The 12,487-nt window shown below is 39.6% G+C and overlaps 1 protein-coding gene across 1 annotated transcript in view; it reads right to left on the bottom strand.

Annotated features, from left to right (window-relative positions):
* The window catches only part of ADAM10 (ADAM metallopeptidase domain 10), a 233,465-nt gene that overhangs the window by 17,286 nt on the left and 203,692 nt on the right, over positions 1 to 12,487 (bottom strand). Inside the window, exons 10-11 of the mRNA XM_089667687.1 lie at positions 7,510 to 7,693; positions 4,375 to 4,525 (exon numbers count right to left, since the gene is read on the bottom strand). Coding sequence (XP_089523813.1) covers positions 4,375 to 4,525; positions 7,510 to 7,693 — 335 coding nt within the window. The remainder of the gene's footprint in view (positions 1 to 4,374; positions 4,526 to 7,509; positions 7,694 to 12,487) is intronic.

The raw sequence follows: 12,487 nt of genomic DNA, 5'->3' as shown, positions 1-12,487 counted from the left end.
AGAGCAAAAAAAAAAAAAAAAAAAAAAAAAAAGTAGGAATCTACACATCTACACATTGTAAAAATACTTGCATAAATGTAAAAATTTATTTCAAAAGCCAAAAGGGGATTGTTTTTCTGCCACAAAAGTGGAGTTACTTTTTAAAGTGGAATTCTGTGTTTAAGATTACTTAACTAGTTTATTGGGGATAAAAAGGCTCAAACAATCTATTTCCAATACAAAACGATGTGGCCACTGGGTGTGTTTTAACAGACTGTAGTAGCATTACATACATACAGAGCCCGATCACAATAGAAGGCAGCTTAACGCACCATATTACAATTGTACTGCCCTTGCGATCTGTGCAATGTTAACATCCCAAACGCAGTATATTTGCCTGCACCGCATTACATGGTACAAAAGTACCATGCAATGTGGTTGCTGTGCGTTTTAAAAAGTGGTACATGCACTACTTTTGGTGAGGTGCAATTTCAGCCCATTCAAAATGAAAGGGTTTGAAATCACACTGCATAGAACTGCATGTGAATCACGCAGGAACTGCACAGTGGTTCGCATGCAATTCCTTGAATGAGCCCAAACTGCTGTTTCTTCCCTGAACAGAACTGTACTGTAATGCATCAAAAAATGCATTAAAAATGAACCAGATCCCAGTACAGTGGAAAATAAACAGGAAAAGGAAGAAAAATGTATTTTAACTCCTCCCATAATTTTCTTCTAGTCACATGCACATCTAGACAAGGTGAAGCATAAAAGGCTGTATTTGGACACCAACAGGCTCATATTGATGGTCCAGGATCATTTTTTGAATTGACAATCAAGTAAAGTTTAAAAAAAGAAAAAAAAAAAAAAAAGAAGAAAAAAAAAAAAAAAAAAAAAAACAACTTGTCCGGATTTTGACAAAGGTCTACATACAGGGCCCAAAATTGGCTCTTGCTTTCCCGCTCCATCAACAGCGAATGCACCTAAAAAAGCCTTCTCTTGTGGACATGCAGTCTCTGCAGTGCAATGGACATAATAAATAAGCCTGCCAGGGCAGACATCTTCTCTACACAGCACAAAAAGGACACTTCCAAGGGATAAAAAGGAAGTGATCTGACATGAAGAGACCCGAAAGCATTATCTTGATGGGAGAAAAAAAAAAATTACTCCCCTAAAAAAGGAGGAAAAAAATCATCTTGAATGCATCTGGAAACGCATAAATAAATGCATTAAAGCGCAAAAAAGAATGCATCCAGAATGGATCTGGAGGATGTTTTTGTGCTGTGAAGTGGCCCCAAGGTAAGCCATATTCCGACTAATTGGAGGGTGGATGACATCTCGATCACTCCTCAGCAGATCAGAGGAAGAAGCCTCAGTGGAAATGTAATGGAAATATTTTGGGCCAGCTTGGCTCAAACAAACTATTTAAAGTTACATTAAACACAGAAATATACGTTTAAATTTCACCATGATTGTTTTTGAAAATTATAAATTATTATGGTTTTTGAAAATTATGTGTTTTACAGTACAAAAGTACCTCAAGAATGCTTTGTCCTAGTCTTCATTCATTTTCGTTAAGTAAATTATATATTTTCTTTATGCAATTGTTTGTTTCTTTTAATTGCCTAAGGGTAAACTTTTTTTTTTTTATTATAATGGATTTTCATGCCTGTATTAGATAAATATATATACAGAAAAATGTATTTCATATCCTATGCACGCATGCAGATTTAGTAATGCGCAGCACATGCTAGATTACTGGGTACTGGAAATATTGTAAATCTAGGTGACAGTTCACTAAATTGCTGCTTTAAAATGTGTCCCTTGTAATGATGTCTAGGTGTCTTACTAGAGAGCATTAAATATACACAATATATCGGTGATGCCCTAAAAAAAGTGGTCTCCAAACTGTGGCCCAAGGGCCAGATGCGTCCCTTTGCTTGTCTTTATTCGGCCCTTGAGGCATTATTCCTCCCACTCACACCCCAAAATGGGTCACCATTCCTCACACTAGCACCATTCCTCCCACTAACACCCCAAAATGGGTCACCATTCCTCGCACTAACACCCTACAATGGGGCACCATTCCTCGCACTAACACCCTACAATGGGGCACCATTCCTCACACTAACACCCTATAATGGGGCACCATTCCTCGCACTTACATCAATTGTTTCTCCCCCTAATACCAAAGATGGGGCACGGTTTACTCCACTGGGCACAGTTCAGCCCCCCTAAAGTCTTTAGGACAATAACCTGGCCCTTTTTTTTTTTTTAGAAAGTTTGGAGACTCCTGCTCTAACATATAGACTAAAGCAGCCATACTCTGTTCAAATCTCAGCCAGTTCAGCAGGGACCGACCGAGATTCGTCCCATGAGCAGGCTGAATGGATCAAAGCTGATCGATCAACTTAGGTACAACCAGCCTGTCACATTTTACATGCATTATTGCTAGCTGCTATTAAAGTGGCTAGCAGTAATGACAGTGTTTTCCCGGCAGTGGGGTGGGGGAAACCATCCCCGCTGGGAGAACACAGACTTTGTGGTTGCAGAAAAGAAAAACCACTCTGTCTATTCCTGGCTTTATTTAATATAACACTCTCCAAATGTTCCATTGTGATCCATATCTTTGAGGTGTTTACAAAAGACTTGTCTTAGCAATGTTTTCTAACCACAGGGCACGTTGCCAATAATTCACCTCTGGCTCTACAATACAAATTCTGCATAAAAGACCACCAAAGCTACAACACATGATGAATTACAAAAAAGTCAGTAACACATAATTATGAAAAAGATGTTGAAGGTGAACAGCAACCTAATGTTTTATTTTTTCTTCTTTTCAGTACCCTTTAAAGGGGTTTTTACAGTTACCCTTTAGAAACTTTGGAGAACTAGAAAAGCATTCAAAACATTTGTTTTGCAGATTTCATACTATCATTTATGTCAAATGAACAGCTCAAGCAGGAAAAGGTCTCTTGTTTTCATGTGCAAGAACATAAGTAACTGACAACTCACTGATCAGGTGGTGTTCCACAATAAATAAAAAAAGCAATAATCAAGTTCAACAATAAATCATTATAGGGGACACAGTTTCTGCTGAGTATTTCATCTGAAATCTCCTTAGTACTATACTGTATGTGTGTAAAACATACATGATGACAACCTGGTAGTTTCACATTCTTTATTGCCACAAATAAAGAGGTGTCAAACCTACATCATTAAAAACTGCTAGATGATGTATTACATGTTCTTCATAATCACTCAGTCACTATGGGATTTTTTTTCTGCATTCTGCAAAAAAAACTGGTTGATTCTGCTCTCCATTGTCTCTCCCTCCTTGTCTGTGTCCCCACTGCAGTCTGAGGTTGTGTAGACCAGCCTGGCTAACACCTACTGAGCATGCACTAGTTTCAGTTCCCTTCTAAGCTGCTCATTCCCTCCTCCATCTTATCTGTGCAGCCCATGTGACTAGAGAACTATAGTCATACATGTGGGAGTAAACACTCTGGATAACTGACAGCTCACTCCTTTCCTCCTCCTCCATGCCCACTAAACAGCAAAAACACAAAGGGGTGGGATATTACAAGCTGATTGGTGGAGGCTTCACCTATCTGTAATTCAAAGCACATACAAGCAACAGACATAGGCTGGAAGGGCGTAAAACATACGGTGATTGAATCTTTTTTTTTTTCTTTAGTGACTGGCAGCAAAGGACTAGAAGCTCCTGCCACTGATGTTTCTCTGCAGACAGGCTCAGAAAGAGCTTGTCACATGACAGCTGTATATTGATTAGTAAAAAGGTACTTTATTTTTAGTATATGGACTATAGTGTACTGTGTTTGTTTAAATTTAAAAAAAAAAAAAAAAGAGAAAGGATAAAGTAAATTAAACTGTGTGTTTAGCATCACTTTAAGTTAAATCTCTGATACTAGGATCCACGCCATATCTTCAATGTTTTAAGCTGATGACTATGTAATAGTGTTGGGAAGGCTTTCCCATGTTTCAACCCAAAATATGAAGTGAGCATTATTTGAATGGCATAGGTTACCCAAATACTGCTGCTGTGGACTGCTTTTTTTTTTTCTTGAGTACTAGCTAGGTACCCAATAAAGTCTCCACTGTGTGTATATTAAGAATTATGCCTAATGTTTTGTTTTGCACAAAGGAATTTTTTTCTATTAAAGAAAAATTACTGCACAACATAAAGCAATCAAAATGTGTATAATGAATGTAAAACGCCATGCCCAACAATTTCTATCAGATTATGGAAATTGGAACACTTAATCATACTGACAGCTCAATGCCAATCTGGAGCTGTAGTCTCCTCAACAGAATTCTAATCTTTGTACAGCTGGTTTTAAGCTGAAGTGACTGGCTTATCCATAAGACACATACCTGCAGCGTTTCCCAGGCTTTAATTTGCATTTCCTGTCTTCTGGTTCATTAGCATTAAAGCAGCAGTCATCTTTACATTGATCACTGTAACCACAATCACACTCCTCTCCTTGTTCCACAAGCCCATTACCACAGATGGGCTGGCCAGACTCTGAAACATGTAACACAAGGTCACATGAAATGGCAACACAAATCAACATTTCCTATATATTAAAATTCAACATACATTCTAGGAAGAATGGAATAAACATTACCTGCAGATACTTGCATGCGACACGAACTATCATTTTGGCATGGTGAAGGAGCAGGAGTGAAGGGCTCGTTCACATCATATGCGCATGAAAACTGATAGAAACTGGACGCACACATTTCACTTGCAGAGACCTCAGTTTACAGCAGTTTTCTTGCGAGCACCAATTATTTTTTTATACATTGCAGATTCCTGCGCAGAAAAAAATCTGCGCGTGATACTAGTGTTATGGTGTGAACAGGGCACATAGAGAACAACTGATTTCACTGTGCCCTTGCAGAATGTGTACAGAAAAACTGACGTCTCTGCAGCGTTGTGTTAATGAGCCCTTAAACCAGTCTGTGTATTAAAACCACTCAAACCACAATGGTGTGAAGCAGCCCTGAAAAAAGAAGCCATTGGCTTTGTATATATGTTAAAAAAAAATAAAAATATGGAGTTTGCAAAATGCTCCAAAAATAGCCTAATAAGTCCAATTTGGTTACTTGTTTCACAATAGAGTAGCAGTAGCTGCAACACATTTGGAGCTAAAAAGACTAGTATTGGCTTTTAGAGAAAAACCTGATAAAAAAAACCTTTAGGATGAATGGACAATTATTCAACACTGGTTAAAGGACAGGAGATGCTTAAAATTGTAATTCTAAAAATCAATATGTCCAATGTCAACAAAAGCAATGTGGTAGATAGGGGTTAATCTTCACCAAAATATGAAGCTGAACTCCAGTCAGATATAAAAGACACAATAATGCAGCTTTATACGCATTAATACATAATGTATTTTTAATGCAACTAGTGTAAACATCTGAATTAAACTTTATTTCTGCCCTATTGGATCCCCTCTAAGAGCAGCACCGAAGGCCAGTTATGTAAATATGATAAAAAGGAACAAGCAGACAGGAGTAGAAAACAACGATGAGAAGGATGACCTCATCAGTCTACTGCTGCTCTTCACTGTCCAGTTACAAGTTCATGCCACAAAATGTCCACAGTGTACATTTCAACTTCCACAAAGAAAGTAGTATTATCCTCCTGGCTGTCAGCTGTCATTTGTGCTACATAAACCTCTGGATTGAACTGACGCAAATGCAAATTGTTATATTGTACGTAACTTTTGGATAGAGCAGGAGGATTAGAACCCATATCAATGTTTCAGACATTTTGATGTGTGTGTTTCTACTAGGTAGAATAATCTTTATTTTGACCTGTGACCATTGTTATCAAAATAGAAAGTGATAGGTGATCCAAATTTTTAGAATTGTCCCTTGAAGAAGAGGTAAGGGGAATCTGCCAAAGGGAAATTGGTTACAAGGACAACTATCTAAGAAGGTAATATCCCTCAATTGTTAAAGAGCCTTCTTCACTTTCTGTTGTCTCCATGACAGGAAGTATAGGAAAGTCCCCTGAGTGGGATACAGATAGAAAAAAGAAACTGTCAGAAGTTTTAAACTGCTGCTATCTAAAAAAAATAAATAAATAAATAAAAATACAAATTTTTGGCTATACACTCTAGCCCATAAGTGTCAAACTGGCAGCCCTCCAACTGTTACAGAACTATAGGTCTCATGAGGCACTGCACGGCGGACAGTTACAAGCATGACTCCCGCAGGCAAAAGGCATGATGGGACGTAAAGTTCCACAACAGCAGGAGGACCGTCAGTTTGACACCCCTGACTCTAGCCTGTAGAAATTAGGGCACAGCAGATTACATTAGACTAAAATCCACATATACCCACTTCCCAACTACAGCAATGCAATGTCCCTGAGCTCCTTCGCCAGTGTGAGGAAGGCAGTGCCCGTCCCCTGCCCTTCTCATTAACTCGTGACAAATGACCAAACAATCTCACACCATGCTGGCACTTATGTAACAATGCCACTCTCAACTGTACTCTGCACAAAGATTTTCCACCTTGCGGTACCACAATCTAGGCGCCAGCAGTCAGAGAGATTGTCACTGGGTTAAATTAATTAACCACTTCACAGCGTTTATGACCAAGTCCCAAATACAGTTTCTTATAATATTCATATTTCTCAATACCTACCATACAGATTATTGTCCAGCATGAAATTAACTTGAAAATGGATATAGATAGAACAGGTCTCTGAGATCTAATTCTCATAGAAGGGGTGTGGAGGCCTAGGTACCTCCTAGCATAGGGATGCTTGGGTTCAAAATGCTACCCAATAATTGATGGTAAATATGACTTTATGCTGGCTATACTGTCAATTTCAGAAGTTCTAAAACATGCTGAAGGTTTAGAGACTCAGCTGACAAGCAATCTAGCACAAATACATATTGCACAGGCTTCCACTAAGGTATTTATGACCCAATGTCTGTTAGCTCTCCAGATTGCTCAAGCTTAGGAGGGCAACAGTTTTATTAGGGTTTCCAGAATGGAATGGTGGATTGAACTAATAGGCATGAGAGGGCCTGTAACTGTCCTGGTCTGATAAGAAGGCTCTGGCATCAGTTAACAGTTTGTGTATCACCTGCTGGTATTTACCAACTTGTACTACAAATTGTCATGGCTGAATCTAAATAACATGGCGTTCTTGCCCTTCCACACAGCTCAATGCACATTAACATTACAGCCAGTGCAGACATCCTCTTCCTGGCTTATTCCAGGTGTCGGGTCTTCAACCATCTTGATTGGTTGGAGACATAAAATGACTTAACTCCAGCGCATATGCATGGGATTTCGTTCATTCCGGCACTGAGGTGTGCCAAAAATGTACTTTTTTTATTGGAGAAGAGACATAGCAATATATAACCAACCTGCTCACAATTGTTTGTCTTTTCACTTTAATTCTGCTTTAAATTGGAGCTCTAATACATTAAACATAAAAGATTATATGCAAATTTTCTTGCTTGGAACAAATGTACATACCAACAAAACAGTAATTTCTTTTCTTGTCCAGAACCTGACTGATATTTCGGACACTACAGAGAGAGAATTTGTTGTTGTTCAGCTTGTCACCAGATGTTGCTCTGGCATACATGATAAAATTTCCATTCTCCTTGAATCCAATATTCTTTGACTCTCCTGGAGTACATTCAGATCCAGAATCATGCTGCAAATACGAAACAGGACAATGTTAAGGAAAAATAAAAATAAAAACAAAGAAGAAGAAGAAAACATAGATAGGTTCTTGTACTTGCATGTTGTATTCTGTTTTTAGCATGCTTCTAAAGTCAGGACTCGTTTCATTATATAGTGACAAAAAGCATTCTTCTAAAGCTGGTGGGTTAACCTAGTTTCGTAGTGTAAGAGATTAGTGAAAAAGCCAAGAATGCAGAGGGGAAAAAAAGAAAAGAAAGTCAGGAGAATTGAGTGGCAAGAAAAATCTGCCAAGCAGAAAGAGCTTAGCAGTTTCTTCTAAAGCATCTTGTGGTTGTACAGCGCTCTTGTCCACTAAATCACCATGTATTACCCAAACTTTTTCTCTTGTCAGATTTTCAGACACACAAATCTAATGTCAGAAAAAGGACTAAATGAAACAAAGCTAAAAAATGATACTTGAATGTTTAAATGAAATAAATATTTTCTATGCTAAAACATTGACACAGAGTATACACTATGTTGCCAAAAGTATTGGGCCAGCCCTGCAAATCATTGGATTCAGGTGTTCAAATCACCTCCATGGCCACAGGTGTATAAAATCAAGCACCTAGGCATGCAGACTGCTTCTACAAACATTTGTGAAAGAATGGGTCGCTCTCAGGAGCTCAGTGAATTCAATCGTAGTACCATGATAGGTTGCCACTTGTGCATTAAATCCATCCGTGACATTTCCTTTCTACTAAATATTCCACGGTCAACTGGAATATTATGGTATTATAACAAAGTGGAAGCAACTGGGCACAACAGCAACTCAGCTACAAAGTGGAGGGCCACGTAAAATGACAGAGCGGGATAAGAGCATGCTGAAGCGCACAGAAGTCACCAACTGTCAGCAGAGTCAATAGCTAAAGTCCTCCAAACTTTGTGTGGCCTTCAGATTAGCACAACAGCACGTAGCGAGCTTCAGGGAATAGGTTTCCATAGCTGATCAGCTGCATCCAATCCTTAAAGCACCAAGTGGAACGCAAATCATCTGATGCAGTGGTGTAAAGCACGCCGCCACTGATCTCTAGAGCAGTAGAGACATGTTCTCTGGAGTGACAAATCGCGCTTCTCTGTCTGGCAATCCGGTGGACGTGCCTGGGTTTGGCGGCTGCCAGGAGAAAGGTACTTACCTGGTTGCATTGTGCCAAGTGTAAAGTTTGGTGGAGGGGGGATTTTGGTGTGGGGATGTTTCTCAGGGGTCGGTCTTGGCCCCTTAGTTCCAGTGAAGGGAACTCTTAAGGAATCAGCATACCAAGACATTTTGGACAATTTTATGTTCCCAACTTTGTGGGAACAGTTTGGGGATGGCCCCCTTCCTGTTCCAACATGACTGCACACCAGTGCACAAAGGAAGGTCCATAAAGAGAAGGATGAGCGAGTATGGGGTGGAGGAACACGACTGGCCTGTACAGAGTCCTGACCTCAACCCAATAGAACACATTTGGGATAAATTAGAGCAGAGAATGGGAGCCAGGCCTTCACGACCGACATCAGTACCTGCCCTCACAAATGCACTACCGGAAGAATGGTCAAACATTCCCAAAGACACACTCCTAAACCTTGTGGACAGCCTTCCCAGAAGAGTTGAAGTTGTTATAGCTGCAAAGGGTGGAGCAACTCTGCCGTTAAAGTTCATGTGAGCATAAAGGCAGGCGTCCCAATACTTTTGGCAATATAGTGTATTTAAAGGAAACGTGTCACACTCTTAAGTGAAAGAGGAGAACAGCTCTGACTGAGACTGCTCCCTTCAAAAGGAAACGGACAAGTAATGAGCTACCAATTCAAACCTTTTGAAAATGCTAGTTGCTCAGGCTGCCAAGCTGACCCTCTGCATATCATCTAAATCTAAACTAATGAAACTGAAACACACATGCAAACTACACTGTCTGCATGTTACAGGTCTTTGAGCCAGAAAATATTTAAATACGACAAAGTTTCAAAATGTCAAACGTCTGCCTCCATATTTCTCTCATGACAGGTCTTTGAGGGGTCTGTTTATAAATGTTTTCACCCAGGATTCATATTTTTTCAACCAAATCAATAAGAAAAAGGTCTGAATCCAGGATGAAAACATTTATAAATAGACATACCAAAAGTGTGTTAGTACAGTAGCAATGAGATTTGCAGCTTAAAAAAGAAACTTCAAGCTATTTTTTTTTTAAATTAAAAGTCAGCAGCATACTATAGCTGCTGGTTTAATAAACACACACACTTTTCAGTTCAGTTTTTTGCTGGTCTCCCAGTCCCTGGCACTGCCATGTTGACTGTGGGACATTGCCTCTGACTCCCTGTGGCTTCACACCTAGCTCCCTATTGAGCATGCATGAGCCACGCTGTGATCTGTGAATGGTTCTGCAGCTTCTTGGGACCTGTCCCGAAGTGTCCCACGAGTATTCTGGCAAGTAGGGAGGGGAGTGAACTTCTGCTGGGATCGCCTAGGTGATTGCAGCAGAAGTGGAAGCGGGCACCTGCTCTGCGCCCCCCTTCCTCCTAGTAGAGATTGGAGGGAGAGAGGAGGAAGACCTGAACTTTTAAAAGCTATAATAAAAAACAAGTATGGTTCTTCATAAGATAGAACTATGAAAAAAACCTAAAACCAAATCTTCTAATTTCATCAATGGCCAACACAATACAGCAGCCAGCTGCTCAGGCTGCAATCACAAATTTCAGATTATACATGCATCAAGTTTAGTTGCAGAAATCACAAAAAAATATAGCCAGCCATCAATACAAAGTTCCAGCCAACGTACATTTATAATGAAAAACTGGACTTTGCAGAATTAATTTACTCCTGGAGAATCGGGATGTGGGCCCATGGAGTACAACCAATTATGAAACTGTATACTCAACAGCCTAAGCATTTTAAACATATCAAATGAAAAAAAAAAATGTTTTTGTTTTTTTACACACACGTGCGCAAGTTTGCAGGTGGTATATATAATTCAGATTGGAAAAATGGCTAAAATATCAAATAAATGTTAAGTACATTGTACAGAATGGAGAGTTAATATCCATTTGAAGAGGGTTAACACCACTACACACAGATTGAATTGGTGAGACATATTTATGTCAACACAGTCCTTCCTCATTCATTATAGTCCTTTGGCATTTCTGAACATGACTCTGAAGATGCGTCATTGTAGAAAACTTGACGTACTGATATAGATCACCATGGCAAGCTAAATGTTAATATACTATTGCAGTGCCTTTTTTAGCTATATTTATGATAGGTGTGGATTATAAAATTGTTTCAAGCATTGAAGGGTATAATTTTAAATTTTATATACAGTCAGGTCCATAAATATTGGGACATCGACAATTCTAACATTTTTGGCTCTATACACCACCACAGTGGATTTGAAATGAAACAAACAAGATGTGCTTTAACTGCAGACTGTCAGCTTTAATGTGAGGGTATTTACATCCAAATCAGGTGAACGGTGTAGGAATTACAACAGTTTGCATATGTGCCTCTCACTTGTTAAGGGACCAAAAGTAATGGGACAGAATAATAATCATAAATCAAACTTTCACTTTTTAATACTTGGTTGCAAATCCTTTGCAGGCAATTACAGACTGAAGTCTGGAAAGCATAGACATCACCAGACGCTGGGTTTCATCCCTGGTGATGCTCTGCCAGGCCTCTACTGCAACTGTCTTCAGTTCCTGCTTGTACTTGGGGCATTTTCCCTTCAGTTTTGTCTTCAGCAAGTGAAATGCATGCTCAATCGGATTCAGGTCAGGTGATTGACTTGGCCATTGCATAACATTCCACTTCTTTCCCTTAAAAAACTCTTTGGTTGCTTTTGCAGTATGCTTTGGGTCATTGTCCATCTGCACTGTGAAGCGGCATCCAATGAGTTCTGAAGCATTTGGCTGAATATGAGCAGATAATATTGCCCGAAACACTTCAGAATTCATCCTGCTGCTTTTGTCAGCAGTCACATCATCAATAAATACAAGAGAACCAGTTCCATTGGCAGCCATACATGCCCACGCCATGACACTACCACTACTATGCTTCACTGATGGAGTGGTATGCTTAGGATCTTGTGGTGAACCCTCTGTATTCACTCTGAAGTCTTCTCTTGATTGTTGACTTTGACATACACCTACCTCCTGGAGAGTTTTCTTGATCTGGCCAACTGTTGTGAAGGGCGTTTTCTTCACCAGGGAAAGAATTCTTCAGTCATCCACCACAGTTGTTTTCCGTGGTCTTCTGGGTCTTTTGGTATTGCTGAGCTCACTGGTGCGTTCCTTCTTTTTAAGAATGTTCCAAACAGTTGTTTTGGCCACGCCTGTTTTTGCTATCTCTGATGGGTTTGTTTAGTTTTTTCAGCCGAATGATGGCTTGCTTCACTGATAGTGACAGCTCTTAGGATCTCATCTTGAGAGTTGACAGGAACAGATTCCAAATGCAAATAGCACACTTGAAATGAACTCTGGACCTTTTATCTGCTCATTGTAATTGGGATGAGGGAATAACACACACCTGGCCATGGAACAGCTGAGAAGCCAACTGTCCCATTACTTTTGGTCCCTTAACAAGTGGGAGGCACATATGCAAACTGTTGTAATTCCTACACTGTTCACCTGATTTGGATGTAAATACCCTCAAATTAAAGCTGACAGTCTGCACATCTTGGTTGTTTCATTTCAAATCCATTGTGGTGGTTTATAGAGCCAAAAATGTTAGAATTGTGTCGATGTCCCAATATTTATGGACCTGACTAACATATATATATACATACATACACAC

This window comes from Staurois parvus, unplaced genomic scaffold (genome assembly GCF_062004578.1).
Source record: "Staurois parvus isolate SC_StPar_1 unplaced genomic scaffold, SC_StPar_1.0 ptg000054l, whole genome shotgun sequence".
Classification (NCBI taxonomy): domain Eukaryota; kingdom Metazoa; phylum Chordata; class Amphibia; order Anura; family Ranidae; genus Staurois; species Staurois parvus.
The sequence above is the reverse complement of the archived record's forward strand: the minus strand, read 5'-3'. Positions and strand labels throughout refer to the sequence as shown.